The sequence below is a fragment of the Helianthus annuus genome, chromosome 17, assembly GCF_002127325.2.
Source record: "Helianthus annuus cultivar XRQ/B chromosome 17, HanXRQr2.0-SUNRISE, whole genome shotgun sequence".
Classification (NCBI taxonomy): Eukaryota; Viridiplantae; Streptophyta; class Magnoliopsida; order Asterales; family Asteraceae; genus Helianthus; species Helianthus annuus.
In genome coordinates this window covers 10,251,173-10,277,192 of record NC_035449.2, presented here as the reverse complement: position 1 = coordinate 10,277,192, position 26,020 = coordinate 10,251,173, and the positions used below count along the sequence as shown (strand labels likewise).

Below are 26,020 nucleotides of genomic sequence, written 5' to 3'. Positions count from 1 at the left end.
CACACATTTCGATTTCTCAATTGTTATCACACCTAAGATTCCGCTGCGTTCTTGATATCCATCAAGCTACGCCCCTCCCAGCATAGGTCCAATGGAATGCTTACGCCAGAACCAGGTTCTTTGTGAAGCGCCAAACCCTATGCCGAGTCAACTTCTTCAACCAGTTTTGTATAAATTTTGATGCAAACGTTACTGTCATGTTTCTAATACATTATATTACTAATGTGTGGTGCTTTTATGCCCTAGGTAAAGTCCAAGTGAGGGCTCGAAAATGGGCATGAAGTCAAAGGTCAAGTCTGGAGAATCAGGTGAACACACATTAACTCTTGGTCGCTGTTGTGAAGCATTATGATGGCCTAGCTTTTATTTATTTGTTAAAGTCTTTGAATAATTATCTATCTTTTGTGTGAATATTGTTGGTGGTTTTCATATTGGATTTTGATATAAACAATCAGTAGCTTGTTATAAAAAAAATAAAAAAATGGGACCCATTTAATTTTCTGCATTTAATATATGATATCGAGTCAGATATAAATCAAGGTGTTACAAGAATAAAATCATATTTTGAGCCTATTCTATTAATCTGGTGATTCGTTTTCAACAATCTTTTTACAAGAAAATGATTATATTAGGGGACTGAAACTAGAAGTGAAGAAATGGTTCAAGCTCATATCATAACAGAAAATGAAAGGTTAGTTATGTTTACAACAAACTCCTCTATATATAGAGGTAACCGACCTAACCAACGTAACTAACACAACTCATCAAAACTAATACACACAATACAAATCTCATATATACATCTCTAATATGCCCCCTCAAGCTAAACGGGGAGAATCCACGTGAAGCTTGGACCGAAGAAAACTAAACCGATCTGCTGAAAGACCCTTGGTCAAAATATCTGCAATCTGTGAAACAGTAGGCACATAACAAATCCGTAATATCCGAGACAAAACCATATCTCTAATAAAATGCAAATCAATCTCAAGATGTTTAGTCCGCTGATGAAGTACCGGATTTGGATTTGCTGCAAGATAAGTGGCCCCAATGTTGTCACACCAAACTGTTGGTGAACAACTCAAAACAACATGTAACTCCCGTAATATAGACATAACCCACCTCAACTCAGCAGCTGTATGTGCAAGAGCACGATACTCAGCCTCAGTACTCGACCGAGCAACAGTATGTTGTTTCTTGGAACTCCAACTAATCAAGTTGGAACCGAGAAACACACAATAACCAGTAGTAGACCGTCGGTCATCAGGGCATCCAGCCCAGTCTACATCAGAATAAGCATGAATATCCATACTAGAAGATCGTCTAATACTCAAGCCACAAGTCAAGGTACCTTTAAGGTACCGTAAAATCCTCTTGACCGCCTCCCAATGTTTGTCAGTATGAGTCGAGTCTGAAGGAACTGAGACACCTTACTAACAGCATATGCAATCTCAGGATGAGTCAAGACCAAATACTGAAGAGCACCAACAGTACTACGATACAGAGTGGCATCAGGTAAAGATATACCCGTGTGCCGAGAAAGTTGTCTACCAGAAGCAACAGGAGTAGACAAAGGATGACACTGAGCAAGACCAGTGCGCTGAAGAAGATCAAGCAAATAACGCTGCTGAGAAAGATGAAGAACATCATCAGAGAAGGTAGCCTGAACTCCCAAGAAATAAGAAAGCTGACCAAGATCTTTGAGTGCAAACCGAGAATGTAAGCGCACAATCAAATGAGTAATAAAATCTGAAGAACTCCCAGTAATGATGATATCATCAACATAAACCAATACATAACACATCACTGAATCTCTACTATAGACAAATAGAGAAGTGTCAGAAAGAAACACACTGAGAGAAACCATCAGCAATAAGAGCAGAAGAGAGCTTGGAAAACCAAGCTCTGGGAGCCTGCTTCAGGCCATAAAGCGCCTTCTGCAGAAGACAAACATGATGTGGTCTAGAAGCGTCAACAAAACCCCGAGGCTGTGACATGTACACCGTCTCAGATAAGTCACCATGAAGAAAGGCATTGTTGACGTCAACCTGCCGAATAGACCACCCACGAGAGAAAGCAATAGAAAGAACAATCCGAATAGTGGTGGGTTTGACTACTGGACTAAATGTCTTAGTATAGTCAATACCCTCAGTAACCCTTTGCTACAAGCCGTGCCTTGTAGCGACTCACAGAACCATCAGGATTTCTTTTAATCCTGTAGACCCACTTGCAACCAACAATGTTGGCACCAGTGGGAGCCGGAACCAAACGCCACGTTTGGTTGGCATACAAAGCATCCATCTCATCACGCATCGCATCCCACCAAACAAACCACTACTGAGCCTGACGAAAAGAAGTAGGCTCTGTGGTGGGAGCAGTAGTGACATGAAACACCACATGATCAGAAAACTGTCTAGGCTGACGAGTATGGTCACGAGAACGAGTAACCATAGGATGCATAATAGGGGGAGAAGAAGAAGAAGAAGAAGAAGAAGAAGAAGAAGAAGAAGAAGAAGGAGAAGAAGGAGGATGGGGAGGAGGTGGAGGAGGAGGAGATGATGATGAACCAGAAAAAGAAGTCGAATGAGAAAAAGAAGTTGAATGAGAAAAAGAAGAAGGCGTAGGAGAAGGAGAAGCAAAAGATGAAGGAGGAATGAAAAACGAAAGGGAGTAAGAAGAAACATGAGAAGAGGACGATGAAGAAACAGATGAAGTACTAGGAATCTCAAAAATCGTGTCAAAGAATCGAACATGTCGAGACGTATAAGTACGAGACGTGTGAGGATCATAACAAAGATATCCAAGATGAGATGGAGCATAGCCAACAAAGATGCAAGTAATGGATTTAGGTGAAAGCTTATCCGTTCTAGTATCACCAAGAAACGGATAACACAAACACCCAAATGTGCGAAGAAACGAATAATCAGGTGAATCCACCAAATAATGTCTCAAAAGGAGACGAATAGTGAATAACCGATGAAGGCAACCGATTAATAAGATAAGCAGCAATAGCATAAGCATCATACCAAAATTTCTTTGGTAAGTGAGAATGAAACAACAAAGCACGAGCAATCTCAGAAAGATGACGATTTTTACGCTCGGCTACCCCATTTTGTAGGGGTGTGTAAGGACACGAGATACGATAAGCAATACCAGACTCGGAAAGAAATCGAGCCATGGGTCCATGAATGAGCTCAGGAGCACCATCACACTGAAGGTGTTTGATGGTGCATGAGAAAAGGTTCTCAACAAGCGGTTTAAAGTGACGAAGCAAATCAACCGCCCGAGAATGATGTGTAAGAGGATAAATCCATGTGAATCTACTAAAATCATCAATAAACGTAATGAAATATCGATAACCATCACGAGACAAAACAGGAGAGGGTCCCCAAATATCACAATGAATCACATGTAATGGTACTATAGAGTGAGATACAATCGAATCAAACGGTAAACGTGTAGATTTCGATGTACTACAAGCAACACAATGAGAACACATGGATTTATCTAAAGTACGTAAGAATGAAAAACGACCCATAACGTCACCATCACATTGTAGAGACCAGTTTATCTTTACTTCACTATGCTCGGCTTCAACTAATTTTTTGGACGCATGCCTTTCAAACCTCCATTTACCTAATCAACTGTTTATCCATACCAATTCTTGATCTCAAAACACCAAATACCCTCCTCTACCAAAAGAACCTAACTTACACCAAACTAAAATCATTGGGATGCTTATGCTATCTGTGGCTTCGCCCGTACGCCAAATCCAAACTTCACCCACACTCGGAAAGACGTGTCTTTATGGGATACTCAAATTCTAAATCGACTTACAAATGTTACAATCCTACAAGTCACTGACTCAATTTCCATTTCATTCTTAATCAAGTTCACATCTTATTATTCCTTCTGTTAATAATTTTTTGAGTTAATTGCCAAAATCGTCCTTGAGGTTTGGGCATGTTTGCCATTTTCGTCCAAAATGACACTTTTGTACCAAATTGCCCCCAACGTTTGTAACTTTTTGCCATTTTCATCCAAATCACTAACTTAGTTTATTTTTCTGTTAAGTTGAGGATATTTGGACTCAAATGGTTAAAGAAAATGCTTATAGGGACTCAGGTCGTTAAACTTTTTGCTTTTGGACTCAACTAGTTAAAACACATAAAACACGGGGACTCAAAAAGTAATTTACCCTAAGTGTTTTTAAAGGCTTTGCCTTTGTCAATGGACCACCGCCCCATTGCATGAATTCATTTACTACCACCAAACCCTTACAATTAATATAGGGTGTTGCTAAATGCACTCCCATTTTTTTAAATTTTACTGGCTGCACTCCCCCCTCTGAAGTTTGTAAAAAATCCAATCAACCCTTTTATTTTCTATTTTTTGAAAATTTGTATAATAAGGTCACCTAGGAACATGTAAGCTTCCATAAGTAGACGGAACATAAGGTGGAACTCCGTAAGGCGTAACTGCAGGGTTACAATAGGGCTTTGCATACCCCGACATGCCTCCTTGAAACATATGGTCTCCTGAAATTCACACCGACTGATCACCAGATGGTCTACACAAAATTCACAAAATTCACAAAATTCGAGAACTCGTTAAAGAAAGCATAACGTTTAGCTGTATCAACTGTATGTAACATTGGGTGTTCAGTAGAAGCTATAGGCCAGTCTCTTATAACATGTCCTGGAGATCCACACTTGTAACACGTACGACCCGACTAATCGCAACAAGAAAAGTGTTCACATCAGATAAATGTAGTTTTTAAGCATGTCTTTGAAAAAAAAGTACCTTTTTGTTTCTATTCTCAACAGTCATTTGAGAAGAGGAATCAGTGTGTGGTGGAGGTGGTCGTACAGTCATGGCTGCCATGGCAGCTATTGGAACAGAGTGTGAGACTTGACTTTGTTTTAGATGAGATTCAAAGGTCAGCAATTTTGCTCTGAGTTGAGAGAATGTTGGTTTTGAATCTGAATTTTCAATATTTGTGACAAACATTCGAAAATCTGAGTGTAAACCATTTAGGATTTGTAATATCAAACTTTGCTCTGTGATTGGATCACCTAGAGCAATCGACTGATCAAATAAACTTTTTGCCTCATCGCAAAAATGAATCACTGATTTATCTTCTTGTTTTAAACAATGAAACTGAGTTCGAATGTAATTTTGATTAGCGAATACCTGCTGTGTAAACAACTCTTCAAGTTTTTGCCATAACTCTGCAGATCTAGAAGAATCACGAGCCAAATGAATCAGCGATGAAGACAAGTTTGCAGAGATGAAAGCTGATACATATGCATCTGATTTGTCCCAAGCAGTTCTAGCTTCCTCAGATTCCGGTGGATCACAATTGATATTAAGGTGTTGAAGAAGACCTAATGTCTTCAAAATCAGAGTTATTTGATGCTTCCAGTTGAGGTAATTTGTTTCATCAAGTTTGATCGGCATTAGATTCATAACATTCTGAAATGGATTCGAATTTGATGTAGTAATTGTTGAAGTTTGAGATTGAGAAACTGACATAGTGAATTACAGATCAAAGGATTGAAGAACAGAAAGATTGGAGAAGAAAACAGAGAAATCGGAGAAGAAAGAGAAAGAAGAATGGCCGGAGAAATGATCGGAATTTGACCGGAAATGGAGAGAATGGAAGGATCTGGAAACTATGGCTCTGATACCATGAAGAAATGGTTCAGGCTCATATCATAACAGAAAATGAAAGGTTAGTTATGTTTACAACAAACTCCTCTATATATAGAGGTAACCGACCTAACCAACCTAACTAACACAACTCATCAAAACTAATGCACACAATACAAATCTCATATATACATCTCTAATAAGAAGCAAAACAAAGCCTAAGCATCAGAACTTTGATCAGCAACCAAATGTACGGATAGCTTAATCACAGTCTTAGAATCTTGTTGCCTAAAACCACCCGATCTTAACAAGTCATTTTCACAAGCAATCAATATCATGTCGCCATCTTCATCCTTATATTTCAGTCTAAAGCTTCCAATCCTGAGCTGAAACCGTGTTGCAACCAACTCCTCCAGCTTTACCAATCCATCTAAAAGGCGATATGTAAACTTTATAGTATCTTCTCTATATGTTGCCTTAATCGTCACATCTCTATCTGTCTCGAAAAAACTTCCACTGATGGATGTTTCGGGCTGTACAAATTCATCAGGCGGATTTGCTTGTTCCTTCTGGTGGGGTACATGCGTGGAACCATGCTTACCATTTTCGGTAAGAATATTGGGATCACGAGTTGTATATGTTGTACCACAAAATGGTTCATTGGATGCACCAAGAACTGAGGTAGGCGCTCCTTCAGATGTAAAGACGCCTACTGTTTGATCTGACTTCATAAAGGTATCAGTATCACTCTTATCAGGGCCATTCTTGTGTGGCCACCTTGGTATACCAAGATTCCTGCAAATGCGCTTCAAAGTAGATCTGCTAACTACATAGACACGACGTCGGAACAAGGTGAAGATTAAAATATTAAAAGGAAATTAATCAAATATTGACATCATCTACAAGCTATGAACTCACCTTTAAGGATAGATGCAGCTTCGTCCATTGTCTTCCCAAAATGTTTCTTTATTTCGTCATAACTAATCATTCTATCCGATCTCTTCCTTTTTCTACTTGTTTTTCCTGGATCAATACTAAAATCTTCAATCTTGCTCTCCGAATAAGGAACAACACTCTGGCTTGTTCCTGCTGCAGCAGAGTTAGATAGCTCATTTTCGATATTTTCTGATTCAGGTGGCGGTGCCTCCCCTTTTTCAGTCAATAAGTTTACAGGAGAAGGTGGAGACGCGAAGTCCCACTTAAAGGGGACACCTCCAATGACTTGGGGAGGTGATATAATATCTAATTGCATCCAAGAAGAGCTTTTGATCTGCTGCTTAACTGTTTCCAACAACCTTCTCAGGCCTGTTTCGTTTGCGATATATTCTGGTAAAAAGAACTCTATAACATGTTCACCATCTGATTCAAGACTCTTGAGATAGATAGCTAAACAACTAGTTAACTCACTCTTGCGTGCAATGTGAACCAAAGGGTAATCGTCTTCATCGAGTTCTGTTACATCTTCACAGAAGCATGTACCACAGGACGACAACGATCTCCCAACAACTCCTTTAGATTTGTCTAGGTGTCTCTCTCTGCAGGCTTCATGGAATTCCCACAAGTTAACGTCTCGAACGTAGAATGGTAGATCAACTGTTGAAATGCAGACTTTCCCTATACAGCTTCTGTTGAAGCTGCTACAACTCTGCTCTAGATTTTCTGATTTAGCCACATAACTACTGTATCCAGAAGGAGCCCATGTCTGAGCTAGAGGTAAATTATGTGTATCACAAACCGTTATTAAAGCCTGGTAGATTTCATCCCGTTCACGTTGCCTTCTTTCATCTGCAATCTGTCTGAACTATTAAGGATAGACCCACAAGAAAGACGTATTCATATACATATGCTTACATAGATCTATACCCTTACCCCCCCATATATATGTACATACATACTAGAGGTGGTAAGATGTGCACATTAGGTAGCAAGTATAACCGGGTTTGGGTTGAGACGGGTCATCTTTTGTAGGGTTGAAATATGGTATGTAGGTTTGGGTTGAACGATAAAACACTTTTATGTATCTTTTTTTGGAAAATAAGAAAACAATTATCAATAATAAGCATGTTAGGTATGATTAAGTACGATCACAAAACAGTATCATTTTAGGGATAATCTAAATTTTCAAATAAAATGAGATTGAATGTTGTATGCATTAAAAACCATTTTATCTAGGCTAAATCTATTCGGACACCCTCTGACACTATTTGGACATTTTTGGTGCCCTAGACGCCTCGTATAGGGCTATACGAGGCGTTTAGGCATAGAATTCAAGGGGGTCTTCAGGGAATGTCAGGCACAAAGTTTAAGAAACCCTAGACGCGTCATATACGATGGTTACATGGAACAATACTCACACTAACGCTTGGATCCTCAAACACCTTTGGAGACTTCAGATTCTGTGTCTGCCAAGTTAAAAATGAAGATTAACAAGTGAATAAATCAATAGTATGAAGATTAAAAAGCCCACTTGTACATCCACATCACTATTACTGCAGAGAGCAAGTACGCAACAAATAGCACAAGAACATGGAAGTAAGAATACAAACCTTCAGTGCTCTCGAGACTTCTTCAACCTCAAACGCAAAATCAACATAACTCGATGATGTTATGATTTCAAGTACGCCTACGCAACTATCACTGCTAGATTCAAATACAGGCAAATTAATATATCCACGGATATTGTAGCTTGTATGTACATCCAAACTCCACTCTGGCAACTTATGGATATACACACGACCTGGTGAACCTAATTTTTCTCTGTGTTCAAAATCCGCAACAATTGGACACAGTTCAGACTTTTTTCTATATGAGTACAGCTCTTCATCAGCCAAACCAAGACCAAAAGGTTGGTCCCAAGTCGTTAGCAACCACCGCTTCCGGACAGGAACAGGGGACCAAAACTGAACTAGCACGTGCTGCTCACGGAATTTTAAATCCTTGAGAACAGATGTGATTTTTTCCTTAATCATGTGTGTCTCAAAGATATTTTGATCGACCATCAGATTAGAAAAGCCTACAGATTGTAAGGAGGTTATTACAATTGATAAATGTTTGAAAATTGATTACAATAGCACGCAATTAATCCATATTACATTTAAAATCCAAATATTATGCCAATAATTAAATGGCGACCGGGTTAAACCTGTTTAGAAGCTACAATGCTGAGCAGATGCACTGCAAACTGGATTTTGTGACTTGAATCATTATAATTAGTTTTCCTGATTTAATTCCAAAATAATTAGATAAATAATAAGCTGCTTCCGGTGGCGAAGCTTGAGATTTCCGACCGGGGGTCGAAAGCGTATATACCCAAAAATTTCTATAAAACGGGGGGGTCGAAAATGTATATACCCAAAAATTTCTATACGAAAACTACATACTTACGACTACTGAGCGAAAAGTTCGGGGGGTCGGCCGCCCCCTCCCGCCCCCACTATGCTTCGCCAATGGCTGCTTCAAGACAACGGAGTTGTGCATATGACTACCTTAAGAATGCGCATCCAGACACTACTTGTTGCTTCAGTTTGGTTTTTAAACTAAATTAAATTGTTTAATGTTAACAGGTGTCAAATGTTATGCATCCAAATCATGCCTAGCTTTCTTCCCACACAACAAAATTTGAATTACAGGTTTGCCCTTTGTGCAAGATAACCATTTATTCATACAGTTGACTTCACCAGACAAGAAGTTATCAGAACAGGGAAAGGTGGAAGAAAATTATGTGGTTGCATGTGTAAACACACAAAAATGATCAATTAACTAAATTATATCAACAAAATTATAGAAAAGACTTACTAGGGGGTAGAGGGGATTCTGGTCCATCCACTTCTCTATCCTCAAAAACCCAAAGAGATGTCAAATATCTTCGATCATCTGGTGTTGCAGTTGCAGCAGCAGACAGAGGCTCATGAGCGCAAAGGTATCTTGATTTCAAAGTATCCCAAACACCTGACTGATTACTACCTCCCACCAACTCGCAAGAAACCTCTCTGCTCATTTTTCTTTTGCTCTGGAAATCTCCAGTTTTGGGTAGTATTTAATATTATTCAACACAAGTTCGTGAACCGGTTCAAAAAGAGATGAACCCTGGTCCAAAACTAGAAACTTTTAAGTGATTTTTTTTCTTTCGGTTGACTTGTCAAGGTAGGTGGCAATTAACTTTTTTTTTTCTGAACAATAATTTTTTAAACCTAATTGATGGAACCACCTCATTTTTGTGGGTAGGTGGCAATTGACTAGATCTAAACTTATAATTTTCTTTTCATTCGTTGTTTCAAATATCACTATTATGTGTAAAATTATTATTTTTTTCAGATTTATGAGAATTTTAGAGTTAATTACATGACTGGTTCCAATACTTTGGTAAAAATAATATGTTTTGGTTCTAATTTTAAAAAGTAACTAATTTAAGCTATGTAGTTGTCAATTTCTTATGTTCCAGTTCTAACGTTAACTCCAATTTATGTAAAATTAGTGGGATTCCCTCGCTTCGCGACGAGGTTTTGGTCGGTAACAATTCAGTTCGTTATGGTACAAACATTTTCTATAATCAATATGCAACAAAGATTTCGAGACGTGTTTATATTGGAAATATGTAAAACATATATTTGTACATAGTAGTTTGAATGATATAGATTTGGTTTGTTATGGTAAATAACAAAAAAAAATTATCATCGGGCTGGAACTCGATCGATTCGATACGCTCGGTATAACAAACGAAAGTGAAAACCAAATAATATATAAAAACATAAAAAAAATTAAGCACCTAGTAATTATATAATTTGAAGAAAATATATAGTTTAATTTTAAAAAGGTTAAAAGAAAGAAATAAACAAAAAGACGAAAAAAGAAAAAAAAAATGAAACATTGATTAGATAAATAAGATAATGATTATGTGTTTAACTATTGAGTATTTTAGACATATGTTTAATCATAAAATAAAGGAAAGGTCAAAGTGAAGTAGTTTGAAAAGTATAGTGGTCAAGTTAAGAAACCAAAAACAACACTATTTATTTCTGAGGATGTTATGAATTAATACTATAACGGTAATGACTATTTACCCTTTTACAAACCATAAAGGCCATTTGTGTAATACTTAGAAAAATAAAAGAAAGAAAACGATGATCAATTTCCTGATAGATACCGTAGAGTGGGTTAGACTCCAAAAAATTATAGAGACAAGCAGACAATAAAACTTTGCTAAATTTTCTTCTTACCTTTCATTAATTCAAGATTGCTTAAATACAAAATGGGAACGTAACAGAGTAGAACATGGCCACTAACCCAATAACTATTCTCCTCAAGGTAAAACCAGATTATTACCATATGAAGCACATATACAAGCAACCAAAACCATAAATAGAAATCTTTATTACATAACGAACTCCAACATGACCCAAAATACAAAGTAAACAAGGAACTTTTCGCCTTTCACACAGTAAACACGACATACTTTATAATTCTTGGCGAAAAGAATCGATAAATCTTAAAGGATTCACAACATTACTATTGAAGATGAATAGATTGTATAATAACATTAATTACTAGTAACCATTTCTTTATGAAAATTACCATTGAACACCTACTAGATCACATAATTAATATGAGTACGGACATATGAAACTGATGTTGAAGCAATCTAGAACCAACTTGACCTTGAACTCCTGAAAACCTTGAACTGAGAAATAGAGCTAGAAACATTTGGCTTAGTGTGAAATAATATTAGAGAACTGGAATAAAACTTCTTTGTCATGCGACTTGTTTGATAGACTGTTGGTGCACTTGTGTCTGTACTTTGTCTGTATTCGGTCTGTATATAAACGATGTCCAAAGTTAGTCTGTAAGTTGACCAAGTCAACTATCCTCCTAGTTTGACTTGGTCAATCTGTTTGTAATATGCTAGTCTGAATCGAAGGATAGCCTCGAAGGATACTGTCGATCCTTCGAGGTAATCGAAAGATATGCTTCGAATTGTTGGACCACGAAGGATTATCCTTCGAGGTCATTGCTGATCATTCGAACATGTTGTCATCGATAGATGATCCTTCGGAACATCTGTCGGATCCTTCGACCAAGACCTGCTGTGTATGGGTATATATACCCATGCAGTGTGTTGTATTTCAGTAAGACACAAGAGAGACACCAAGAGAGAGCATATCCGAGAGATAGAGAGGATACTCTGCTGAAAACACACACACATACACTTTGAGAGTTTGCAAACTGATTGTAAACATTGTGCTTGTAACCGGAACCTTCATACGTATTAATACAGTAGTGTTAATCGGTGAATCTTGTGTGTTTGTGTTTGTTCTTGCTTCATCCCGGTTTGCTTGCTAGCTTGGATTCCGCACTCGCTAGTGAGTTCGTATAACAAGGTTTAGGTTTGTTCTCGATCCTCCGAGAAAAGGGACCTACAAGTGGTATCAGAGCTTGGCTCTTTACCTTGTTTAAAACCGGGTTGTTCAAGTTCTTGGTGTGTTTGAACACTTGGTTTAGCACCCGTTTTTGGTGGTTTTCTTGCTTGTTTAAACTGTAAAACGGTTTCCAAACCTTCGGGAGTGTTCAAGGTTGGGTTGGGTAACTTGAAAACTTGTTTTTAAGAGACTTTGATTTTTCCGGCCATTTTCCGTTCATAATTCCGGCGACTGGTTGTGGATAAGGTGTTGTCCATTTTGGGAAAACTTTTCAAAGTTTGGTGAAAAGTTGGGTCTGCACATACCTTCTGCCGAAAGTTGTGCACCAACCCATCACCTTTCTCACCTACCCGTCAACTTTGTGTCAGTGTGTCAGAAAGTTCCGAAAGATATCCTTCGACTTCGAAAGATCATCTTTCGATCAGAGACAGCTCGAAAGATTAGCATCCTTCGAGTAATCTTTCGAAGTCTAAGAAGTATCCTTCGTGTGTGGAATCTTTTCGAAAGATAGTAGTCCGAAAGATAAGGATTCATCTCGAAAGATAAGGATCTTTCATTGTGAATCTTTCGAGATCAGTATTCGAAAGATAAAGATCTTTCGAACTGTGAATCTTTCGTGATAATTGGTCGAAAGATAAGGATCTTTCATTGTGAATCTTTCGAAGACTTTGCTCGAAACTCAACAGTAATCTTTCGATCACTGTTGATCATTCGAACTAGTATTGATCTTTCGAACAGGTTGCATCTTTCGATTCATATCTGTTTTTGCACTTAACAGTTTGTGCTTGTGTAGATTCTCAATTAATATTTGATCAAAATGAGCTGTACAAGTCCATGGGATTGGAGTTTGGACTCACGATACAATCAAAAGTTAGTCACTGCTGCAGATTGGGCAAAGAGTATGATTCCACAGCCTTCAATCAGTGCAAGTCAATGGGCTTTGGTGTCAAAGCAAAATCAAAACATGCAGAATTTTGTAGTAGAACAAGGAGAAGGATATGCAGCTACTAGAAAGACACGCCAGGATCTGTTGAAGAAGAAATTCGAATCATTTCATTTCTTAGAGAATGAAACCCTAAATGATATGACTACTCGTTATTATCATTTGATGTGTGAAATGTGTTATTCTGGTGTTGGTACATCCCAACAGGAAATGGTAGCACGGTTTGCTGATGCTCTACCTCCAAAGTGGAGCCCATTCATAGAGTTTTTAAAGCATGCGGGCGTTTTAGATGCTGTCAATGTTAATATCTATGAATTCATTCAGAAGTTGGAGCAAAAGAACGAAGTGGAAATTCGAAAAGCCAAAAGGATAACACCTACTCAAAGCACGGAAGTGTATTTGCCTGGTTTTGGTCCTTCAGCTAGTTCTAGTTTTGTTCAGCAACCGAAGCTTCAAACGGAGTTTGAATCCAATACCAGTTCTTCTCCGTGTCCACAGTTCAATCAAACCCAAGTACAAGCCCAAGTCTCCACAACACAGCCTCAACTTGATCCAAGTGTCGATTGTGGTCCGGTCATACAGTTGGGAAACGGTGATCAAACAAGAACTGCTTTCTATGCTGAAATTGTCAAAAATGTCAATGATGATGAACCTTCGGGAAATGATGACAGTTCAGGATATAGTGGCAGCTCGGATGAAGAATCAGGTTTAAATGAAAAATCAGATTTAAACGAAAGAACTGATTCTGAAGCTGATAATTTGTCGGATGATGCCAAGGAGACAAAAGGTCAAAAATCTGACTTGATCAAGAAAGCTGATGCTACATCGAGCGAGATGGAGAAGATTCTCACTGAAGATGGATCTTTCTCTTCTCAGACTGCCTTTGTGGATAATGTCACAGATTCTACAAGTCAGGTTCAAGCTAAAACTCCTAGCATATGTAGTGTTTGTGCCGATATGAAACTTAAATGTGATGAATTGAAACGTGAATCTGAAACGGTTCATAGTCACAATCAAAGTTTAGTTATTGAACTGTCCAAGTGCAGAGAGGCAAACATGGTGTTAACTCAAAACGAAAAGGATTTTAAATCTGTAATAGAAACCCTACAGAAAAGTGTTTCCGAATTGAACAAAGTTGTTTATCATAAACAAGTTAGTATTAACAATTATATTAATCTTGTTGAGGAAACCAAAAGGGAGTTAGCCATTGCCAGATGTGAGCATGATGCTATCAAGCAAAAATTGGAAAGTTATTCCAACTCCCGATTTGTGCTTGATCACATAATTGACGTGCAACAACTGAAAGGGAATGTGAAAGGAGTTGGGTATAAGGCTTGTCCACCTCCTTTGATGAACAACTATACCAAGATGCCCGATGAAGAGGAAATGCCCCGGTATGAACCCAGTGTGCCTCTTGATGTTGAGGAATTTGCTACTGGCCTAGGGTTCAAACCGGACAATTCATCGGAGGGCTCATCTGATAACAAAGAAAAGTCATCATGTGCTTCAAATCAAAGTCCTCCAACTATTGAGGAATGTGATTCTTCAGATGATGAATCAGATGTGAATGACCAGGATGAATCACTTGATGAGGCGAAAGGAGTAGAAATTCCAATTGAGAATCATATTCTTTGTGATCCTTCTACTCCTGTCGTGCAACCTGTTGCCAAGAAAGTGATAAATCCTGTCAAAGATGTCAAGAATGACAAAGAAAGTGTGTTTGCTATTAAAAGCAATGACTTGTTGTATACTTTAATCGGTGATAGTAAAATTTATTCAGACAAAGATTTTCCAATCAAAAACGTCAATCAATCCTTGATTGACAAAGTGTTTGAAGATACTACAAACCAGTTTTTGGGAAAGAAAATTCCGAGAGTTACTGTAACTCAATGTAATTCAATTCCAAAAGCTGAAATCAGAAAACAATTTGGAAAACAGAAATCACCGACAAAGCAACAACCAATTGCTTTTAAGGGTAAACAACAACAACGAGCTCCAAAGCCAAAGGCTAAGGTTGAAACAAAAAGGAGCTCGTTATCAAAAGAAGAGCAAAGATGTTAAATGTGTAGCATCAAAGGGTACCGATAAAATTGAGACTTTTGAAAACAAATCAAACACCGATTTTGTACAAAAAGTCAAGATTTTGAAGCGTAACAGCGATAACAATTACACCCAACACACAAACGGGTGTGATGAACGAGCAAGTACCTCAGGTTCTACAGGTTCAACATCTGCCAGTCGAACAAATTCTCCTAAGTTTGGTGAAAGGAGAACTTGTTTCAAATGTGGGAAGTCTAGGCACATCATTAAAGATTGCACAAACTTGCCCAAACCAAATTTTGTTGAAAGAACCCCCTCTGAACAAAGTCACTCACAACGTCGTCCTGTTTCTGCAAAACGTGATAAACGCACTATTAAAGAACAAGAAACGAAACAACGACGTAAAAATGTAAAGGTGATCGAAAAGGCCTTAAAACCGGAAACTGTTAAAAGGAAACCTAGTTTGTCACAACCATTAAAACCAGAAAATGTACATAATACACACTCTGGTAAACAAAAACAAACTTGGAAACCTAAAACAGGTAAAGGTTCAAGGGGAGGTGTTGTGCTTGAAAATTATCAAGAGGTTGAAATTACATTTCTTGATTCTCAGGGGCAACCCAAGTCTATGAAGGCTTGGGTCCCACTCTCCAACTAATCTCTGAGTGAGTGTGCAGGAAGTTCCAGGAGGAACTATCGATAGTCATAAGATTGTTGATAGTGGAATGTCCTTGCACAAGTTAGGCGACAGAAGAAATTGTTGCCTTTGATGGAGAGAGAGGAAGGAAAAAGAAAATGTGGTTGAATGATGGTGCAAAATTCGACCAAATGAAGAACGTGCCAAAAATTTGGTCATTATGTTTTTTTTTGATCGGGTCCTCAGGAACGAATGAAGTGAAATGTGTGCCGATGCCTTTGCATGGATTGAACATCCGCACACCATTTCTGAAAGAGAAAGTCAAAGACCTTCGCTGGTACAATGTGGAAGACCAGCCGGACCCGGAGGTTTATGATTTTATTGCTGTCAAGAGACTTTTCAGTAGTTGCAATTTCGACTTTGAAGTCCACACCGGGTGGATATCCAGTTGGGAGAGTGCTTAAATTCCTTGCAATGCACGGAACAGTTGCAGGATACGCCTTTAAATTCTTAATCTCTCCTATACTTGTCGATATTTAAGCTACTTTGTGAATTATTATTATCTCGAACAGCACTCTTTGACCTGACACATTGATCTAAAATATCGCCTCACACGTGATTGTTTCTTTGTGAAACTCGTTAATGTTGTCATGGTCCGCACCGCTTACCGACATGCCAACTGATTTCTCCAAAATTTCAATTAAATCTTTCCTGATTAAAATTAATTTTGGTAAATGGCATTAAGGTCAAGCAAGAGTAAACCAACATCGGAAAATCATTTTTTTTTAAATGTCTTTGTGTGTTTTTAAATTTATCTTAGTTTATTGATTTTAGGGGGAGTAAATCCGAAAATCTGAAAATCTAAAAACATCGAAAAATTTCAAAAACACAAAAACAATAGAAAAACAAAAATGAGTTTCCTGGCGAGCAAAAGAGAAAATGATAGTACATCAGTGGTCTATCCAAACCTCTTTAAACCTTAAATGAAAAACGATAAGCAGCTCTATATAAGATGTATCGGTAGGCTCACAATCATTTTAAAGTGTGCAGGGTGATATAAATCTTAAATCGACTGAAGACCAGGAGGGAACCATTCATTGGCATATGGTCTTAGTACCGAAATTTCGTTTGATAGATTGCCGAGGTTCTGAGATATTCGGTCTTTATGCTGCTTATCATCTGGGTATCATGGTTGTATCTTTTACCGAAAAATAACGGGGACGCAAGTCTAGTTCTTCCATGATACTATACATACGTGTACATATTGCATACTGCATTCGACCTCAATAAGTGATAAACAATCACATGTCCAGACAAATAAGTGATAAAATATCACATCTATCCGGGTGTCAAGTTCGTCTCTCTGCTGTACGGAAGTACTGACCTGTTCACGGACTTGCACCTGTGCCCTCATGCATATGAAAATCAAGTTCCTCATCAATAAGTGATTATATCACAAAGGGCTTGTTTTCAAATCAAAATAAGTGAGTATCTCACAGCTTATACGGTCAAACAGATGATAATCGGTATACTCACCGGTAAGATGAACTCTCGTGCATACCTTGATACGGGAATGTGTCGTGATGTGGATGAACACCGGTCGGTAAGTATAAATCATACATTAACGTATCCTCTAAACATGATTACATCTGATAAGTTGAGCTTAAGTGGACAACAATACCGATAATTGTTATAGGATGCTTATCTTAATATTAACTAACTGAACAACAAGAGTGTTTTGGCATGACCGTACACTGATATGATTCTCTTACCCTCGAAACTCGCAAAAAGAATGTCTGTAAATATTTATTTACTGCTTAACTTTTATTGTTTTCTTTTAAACAGTTTCGTCGTTTGGTGCATATCAGCACGACATTAGCGGTGATGTCGTTTGATAACACTCAAAGGATTTTAAATTGTTGTCTTTTAATTTCAAAAATACCAAAAAGATTTTAGGCGTGTTTTAATATAAACTTTATAAAAGCCAAAAAGATTTTCTTTCTACTTTATTTTCGATCGTACGATGTTGGAGCTCGAGTCTTCGTTGCCTGAAACCCGAACGAAAACCGAACTGACTAAATCTTCATAAACGGTCGAAATTTGCATGTTTTGAAAGTTAAAGACTGAAATTGACAAATTTATTCAACTTTCAAACTGTCGGACAGTGTTTGATTATGACATGGTCATTCGTGTGTCATTTGTTTATACTATTCCAAGCAGTTGTTCTCATTACGCGTTTAGATTTCTTGCATGTGCAGATTCTAAAGGCTAGGAGAACATGGTCGATGACAAGCTTTGGAATGAAGACACGACGAGAAGGCGCTCAAGAGATGAAGATGATCGAGTAGCCGCTGAGAATCATCAACACCACAAGGATCTCACTTCATAAAGTTAAAGTATTTCACGAGCATAACTCAAGGGGGAGCTTATGTTAAGGGGGAGTTTGTCAACACACTTCCTACATGATACGGGTAGTTTGTTGATACACTCTCTGCTTTCAAGGCGTGAAGACTTTGAAGATCCTCCGACATTGAAGACTTGTAAGGACATCAGAGTTTTGGTAACTCGAAGACCAAAGACCGTCGAAGTTCGAGACGAGTCTACAACTATAGAAGATAAAGACAAAGCTACAGCCAAGGGGGAGTTTGTTGGTGCACTTGTGTCTGTACTTTGTCTGTATTCGGTCTGTATATAAACGATGTCCAAAGTTAGTCTGTAAGTTGACCAAGTCAACTATCCTCCTAGTTTGACTTGGTCAATCTGTTTGTAATATGCTAGTCTGAATCGAAGGATAGCCTCGAAGGATACTGTCGATCCTTCGAGGTAATCGAAAGATATGCTTCGAATTGTTGGACCACGAAGGATTATCCTTCGAGGTCATTGCTGATCATTCGAACATGTTGTCATCGATAGATGATCCTTCGGAACATCTATCGGATCCTTCGACCAAGACCTGCTGTGTATGGGTATATATACCCATGCAGTGTGTTGTATTTCAGTAAGACACAAGAGAGACACCAAGAGAGAGCATATCCGAGAGATAGAGAGGATACTCTGCTGAAAACACACACACATACACTTTGAGAGTTTGCAAACTGATTGTAAACATTGTGCTTGTAACCGGAACCTTCATACGTATTAATACAGTAGTGTTAATCGGTGAATCTTGTGTGTTTGTGTTTGTTCTTGCTTCATCCCGGTTTGCTTGCTAGCTTGGATTCCGCACTCGCTAGTGAGTTCGTATAACAAGGTTTAGGTTTGTTCTCGATCCTCCGAGAAAAGGGACCTACATAGACATTTTGATTGCTCCCTCTCCCACAGAACTCGAATAGGCTATGCAAGCGTGGAGGTCACCATTGGATTGGTTTCTAAATTCTCGTATTCTACCAAATATAATGATCTGGGCTATAATACTTGGGCTAATTAAATATTTTATTTGGGCTATATAAATAAAAAAAAATTAAAACCGGGGGGTCGAAAACGTATATACATAAAATTCTTTTTTTATAAAACGGGGGGTCGAAAACGTATATACCTACAAAATCCTATACAAAACATACATATATAACACTACTGACCGAAAAGTTCGGGGGGTCGGGCGCCCCTCCCCGCCCCTTAAATCCTGCGCCCCTGAGGGTAGGTAGGGATGGCAATCAAACCCGAACCCGCTGGGTAAACCCGAAACCCGACACATTTGGGACGGGTTTGGGGTCGGTTAATCGGGTTTGGGACGAGTTTGGGAATAGTTTTTATTTTTTTCGCGGGTTTGGGACGGGTTTGGGATTTAGTGATATACCCGTTTACCCGACCCAATTACCCGATAAAGTGTACCCATTTACCCGATTGTATACCCGATATAATTTCCTTTATATTATTAAATATGTATATATATGATACATCCATTTTTTACACATATAGGTTTTCTATTCCGTATACATTGTAGTTATTTGATATATATTTTTATAATGACAATGCAAAATGTAACCGGTTAGTAGTTACTCGATAAATACCCAATGGGTTTTGAGATGAGTACACCCAACGAGTAATCTTTTTAAATTAACGGGTTTACCCGAAACCCGCAGGTATACCCGATACCCAATGGGTATTTACCCGCTAGAAACCCGACGGGTTTTGGGACGGGTTTGGGACAAGCTTCTCTAACCGGGTTTGGGTTTGGGATTACCTAAACCCGTCCCAAACCCGACCCATTGCCATCCCTAAGGGTAGGGGTTGTTTAAGAGTTTAATTTATTTATTTTATCATGGTGTAGTTTGGTCATTTCACACCCACTTAACTAAAAAAAGATAACAATAGTTAGCGGAAAGGACGAAGAGCGTGCAAATTTCTAAAATAAAAATATGACATCTAGTGTAATTAGTGAGGTTGAATGGTACAACCTTCAATTTCACATATTAAAGGACCTAATCAATCTGTAGTGGTAATTTACTCGTTATTCCTTGATATTGGGTGTAACTTTTTGACATAGCAAATTAGGCAATCTTGGGTTCATTTAGTGGATTAGAATGGTGGTCTTAAAAGTGGCCACGAGGGACGGACGTACGCACATGCGACATGATTAGGTACGTGGGACAGACCAAGTTCAAGTTTAGACAGGTTCAAAATTATAGACATGTATTCTTTTTTTTTTTTATTTATTAAACTTTAATAGATAACTTTTTATTCATACTTGCCAAGTTACATTAAAACAGAAGATAGACGGGCAACAAGCTGCGCCGCCACCACTTTCTGAATTGCAAACTCTAATCCACCAAAGACAAAACCCCGTCCCCCTGAGACTGAGCAATTTTTGTGAATGACCCGTTGGACCCTGGTCAGGAATTGGATAGCTTCTGGCGCTAGTCAAAGGCAAAAGGGACAAAAACATGCTGGTTCTCTGCACATGCTTTAGCGTGCTTATCAACTTTCTTCGATTCTGTCTTTCTTGCTGCTTGTCCAGCTACAAACCCGTTTTCCCTTAAACCAGCCAGAGGGGAAACCCCCATGAGGTCCACACAAGCATGTTTCCCCTAGCCCAACCAAAGACGAGCAGATCCGCTGGTTGCAGAGTAGATCTCCCTTCCATAGGGTCCGTAAGGAAATTCACAGGAGCCTCTTTCTTAGCCGAAATCCCAACTCTTCTCAGGATGTCCTACAAAACATCTCACATCCAGTCATGCCGATATTTGAACCCAGAGAGCTATTTACAATGCACTGCGTGCCCTCCGTGTTTATCCATACAAGCTTTACGACATATCGGGCGGTACATAGGGATCATCAGCCGGTATTTAAGGATGGCTCTGTATTCTATTGCTAACATACATTGTCCCAGCCCCTCAATTAGGATAACGGTTAAAAAAATCTTGAGCATGGGGACCCTTCAGGCACTCCCACACCGCCTTCTAGCGAGATGACAAATCAAAATTTTCTCCCAGGCTTTGAGAGATTTTGCTAAACAGAGCATTCGCCAAAGTTTTTATGGCTTCGAGGGGGCGGTGTCCTTGTTAGAGAAACCGCCGATATCAAAGTCTGGGAGAGAGACATTTAAGCGTTCGAGCGCCTGCAGATAGTCCCGTCGAGCCCGACAACCCCACTGTTTCGAAGGATATGATCATGTAGTTCTCAAGACTGAGCTATGAACGCCAGAAAAGCATAAACCCCAACATATCGAGCTGAGAGGAGTCCAAAACCACCTAGACGCATTGGCAGAGATGCCAAACGCCATTGGAGGTCCCCAAAGAAGGGGCCACCACCCACGACCATGTCTTCTATAGCCTCCCGAAGGCCATCATCGAACCGGGATGCCGCATCCACCATCAAATGGGGTTGACAAGTCCGCGACTCAAAAAGTAACTTAGCAACCCCCATGCAAGACCTTAGTAGCAGGAGTTCACATTGAGGGTCTCTAAGGCATGGCAAGAGTTTCATGAGGTCAACTGCCCCGATGCCCGCCGCCTGCCAACTCCTCAATAAAGCTAGGGTCACATCTAACAGCTCCACCAAGGAGCTTAACCCCCATCTCTGGTCTGCCAATCCCTCTCGGGAAAAGCCCGTCCTGAACTTTCCGTCCATCACATGTCGGCCAAAAACATCTGTTTTCTTAATGTTGAGGTAAAGCCCTAGAGATGGCCCCTCCTCATTAATGATGTCTAAGGCCCTACCAACCTCAGTCGCGTTGCCAATAATTGTTCCATCATCCAAGTACCAAGCATGAAACGGAGGTTACAGCGGTCCTGCACCCGGAGAATAAGGAGGTGTAAGGCCGGGCAAAGAGAAAGGGCCCTAAGGGATCCCCTTGTTGCACTCCGGTAGTAGCCCCAATACACTCATTACCAACATACAACCGAGCAGGCTGGGGTAAAGCAATCAGACCCATTGATAGATTGACGGGCAATATTGATGAACCTCTTTGAGGAAGGTTGTACGGTCAACCGTGTTGAACGCATTTGAGAAGTCCACAGTAAGCAAGGCTAAGGAACCATCTGCATGAAAGGAGTTGAGAAACATGTTTGCACTGTGAAGCACCGCCTCTGCACCATTTGACGTTCCCACCCCAAATTGAAAGTCCCCCAAATACTGAGCCATGTTTTTCCCGACCTTCTTCATTACCACCTTGGAAACCAACCTTCGCCTAATACCCCCACAGCAATAGGTCGAATTCCTTTATCAGGTTTTAATAAAGGGGTAAGGGGATTGAGGCAACAAACTCAGCCAGCACCTTATGGCAGGATCCTCCAAGCCATAAGTTGACAACTCTAGTAATGGTCGTTAGCAAACCCGAGGAAGTCGCAGAGCCCTAACCCCCAATAGCATCTAACAAGTGTTGGGCCCGTATCCCGTCCCTACCACAAGATGTCCCTTTAGGAAAGGATCAGATACATTTGAGCACACACTCCTCATCAACAAAAAGAGTGGGTTGGGCGTGAGGGTTGGGAGGCAAGTAAGGGGACGGCACCATAGGGTGTTTATCAATAAGAGCTTTCAAGGTTGAATCACCTAGAGGGGCGACTCCACTGGAGCTTAGGACCTTAACCGCAGCCGTAAAATATCTATCCCTGACTTTCAAGAGACATTGCTTAATTAGGGTCCCTATCGTTGTCTCCCTCCCTCCTGCATTCTCTGCAAGGAGGCCCCGCCTCCCCCGTGATGTCCAATAGGGACGAGACTGATGTGTGTAAAATGCAACATATAAATTACATCAAATGAGGCATAAAACTAACCCTTTTTAAGTACTAATGTTGGAAAAAGTATGTCTTTCTCTTCCTTTTGTATTTTCAGGATTAAATGAGCTCAAATTAACAAAAGAAGCAAAAAGACAGCTAAATATAGCATAAATACAAGAAAAGGAACAAAAGTGGATTGCCCGACCCCTCAACAGCATCCTCCCAAGCAAAACAGAGAAGGCAGAAGACTGAATACGCCCCGTGCTCAGCGAGCATGGGGCCGTGCCCAAGAAGCAGCATAAAAGACAAACTTGTAGAAGCTTCTATTGCTCACCACGGGGCCGTGCCCAGTGAACACGGGGGCATGCCGAAAGTACTGCAGGAGCATTAATTGTAATTGCGAATTACAATTAATGAAGAGAGATAGTGTCAGACAGGCACGGGGCCGTCCCCAGGCCTCTGTTCAGCCTATAAATAGGAGTGCTTGGCTTCATTGCAACTCATCCCTTGGCACACCACCTCTCTCACACTTCATCCACCACCCACCACCATCACAACACCATCATCCACCACCATCATCCATTGTCCATCATAGAGTGTGTGAGTCGTCTCGGGATCCAAGATTGATTGTAAGAGTTCTTGACAATCAAGGCCATGTTTGCCTAAGTCTCTTACATCACTTGGTGAAGACAAGTGTTTAGTATAATACTTTTTATTTTTAATCTTTTGCACTTTTTATTTGGTTTTGTATTAATGACTTTAATAACTAGTTGCTTATGTTGAAGGTGACTTTTCCTTATCGTTTGTCCGTGGTGTCTTGGCATTATTTTACTGTCTATATAAAATAAAAGATTTTCACCATTCATATCTCCACGGTTTATATGGAGGTATGTTGGCTACCTGGTCGGGGGTTAAGGGAATGGTTTGGTAAGGGTCTTGCCCTTGTTCAGCGTTTAGAGGTCCTGCAAGGGACCTGAGTCAAATTTAGTAGGATCTCCTTCAATACCCAAAGGTATTGGATGGCGGGGATCCAAACTCTTTGACCCCCTCATAAGTTAACTACTATTAATACTATAACCCGGCTATTTAGGACTGTATCCCTGCTGACTCAGACTACTCAGTCGAGGGTAACGTCACCTCCAAAAGAGGGGCCTACCATAATTTGCATTAATAACTTAATTCATTATCTTTCAATAATCCGACCCTTTAGGATTGTATCCTTGCTGACTCAAACTACTGGTTGAGTGTAACGTCGCCTTCAAAAGAGGGGCCTACTACAATAACTAAGATAATCTCTTAAACAAGTGGAAAAGTGCGAAAATAATCAAAGGTTATACTAATAAACGAGTCGGATCCAAGTGATTCATCTTTTCTATCTGTTTTTATTTTTATTTTATTTTTCAGCATTTAGTTAGTTTTATTTTCTTAGTTTAAAAATCTTTTTCTAACATTTTGATTTGACTAGACGTTGACGATAAACCGGTACTAAAAGCTCTTGTGTCCTTGGACGACCTCGGTATCTTACCAACACTATACTACATCCACGATGGGTGCACTTGCCCATATGTGTGTTTAGTGTTAGTAAATATCGTGTTTTATAAATTTAAAACTTGGCTAAAAAGTGTAAAAGGGCTTAAAATATATACCAAAAATATATTACACTACACGCACATCAGAGACCAAATCATCAAAACCATACCCATCTTTCCAAACTGTAAGCGCATGCAGGATGTTACTACACTGCAAAGATTTCCTGTTCCCTGATCGTCATTCTTGACGGGAGGATGGTCTGACCACCCATAAGGTGCAACGCGGTAGCAAAAGTAATTGGACCCAATTGTCGACCGATCCTAGTGACGCAACCACTTTGCATAAAGCCCCTGTTAAAACCTGAGCCTTGCTGGGTGACGTGGGTTTGTGTCAACCACCACTTGACCTGATTTTCGGGTCCCAACGATGAAATCTTCCACGTCCCCCGAGACCATGGCAAATGAAACGACCTCATCATCATGCTTGCACCCTCTACTGAATGCATGCATTGCCATGCAACGGCCAAACAACTATTTATCCCCTGCCCTAAGAACTTCCCCAACGTTCAAAAAAAGGTCCAAGTCCCTGGAGATAGCCTCCTTCATAGATAGCTTTCGGTTTTCAGTTTTGAATTGGGTGTTTTGCATGTGTTCAAGCAGCCGAAAAAAACCCCAGACCCCGGCTTTCCATCTTTACATTCCTGAAAAAATTTGAAAGGACAAGTCCTTAGCTCATGGCAGTAGTATTAAAAACTTAAATGAGGTTTTTCTTTAAACCGAAGCAATATACTACTAATAATAATAAATACTTATCAGGTTTACAAAATTCAAACCGTGCAGAAAGGAAAAAGAAATAAAAAAGAAATAAGAAAAATTGTTGCCGGTTCGCGCAGAAGGGGAGTGGAGCCGTCGTTTCGCACGGACGGAGGATGGAGCCGGTTCGCACGGAAGTACGGGGAAGTAGTGGTGAACGTTTGAATGATTATACAGTGTACACATGTGCTTTAGGAACAACTTTCTTGGTGTTCAAAGCTTATCAAGTTTCACACAACAAGAAAGATCTTTGTTTGTGTAAAGATATTGTTAAGGCTTGTGATTCTGCCTCTAGTGACTCCATGTTACTGTGCTTTCTGTTTTCTGTTTTTTTATGTGTTTTTGGGCTTTATTAAGGGCTTTTGTTTGCTACGAAGATTTCTGAATGCAACGTAGAGGGCTTTTTTAAGGGCTTTTTATGTGATTATACTATTACTATCATAGTTTTGTCAATAACAGTATGTTTAATAACTATTATTGTTTATACTTGTTAAAAATTATACTCAACATAAACCCAACTAGTAGAATTTTACAGCGCGTTATGACGAGAATTCGGTCTTGTCGGATCGGTTCATTTCACTCGTTTAAACAACTAAAAGCAAAGAAGACCAAAAAATAAAGTCGTAATACGCCAAAAAAACGATATTGACATGTGTTTACATTATTCGAAAAACATAAGAAAGAATATCGGTGACAGTACCGCTATCGGTTTAATGTTGTACGGTTGTAATCAGTTCGGTTCGTTATGGCACTGGTACGTTATTGGTACTCGTATAGACTAAGATACAAAAAAACACTCGTATAGACTAAGATACAAAAAACACCATATTTTGATT

General features: G+C 39.4%; 1 protein-coding gene across 1 annotated transcript; it reads right to left on the bottom strand.

The window, feature by feature from the left end:
* Positions 1 to 5,661: 5,661 nt before the first annotated feature.
* LOC110921024 (protein NLP7) lies at positions 5,662 to 9,655 on the bottom strand. Its single transcript, XM_022165287.2, has 5 exons — positions 9,445 to 9,655; positions 8,196 to 8,662; positions 8,004 to 8,051; positions 6,568 to 7,441; positions 5,662 to 6,475 (listed from the first exon to the last, which is right to left on the bottom strand). The coding sequence occupies exons 1-5, from the start codon at positions 9,644 to 9,646 to the stop codon at positions 5,868 to 5,870; spliced, it is 2,199 nt and encodes a 732-aa protein (XP_022020979.1). The 5' UTR covers positions 9,647 to 9,655; the 3' UTR covers positions 5,662 to 5,867.
* Between the last annotated feature and the right edge of the window lie 16,365 nt (positions 9,656 to 26,020).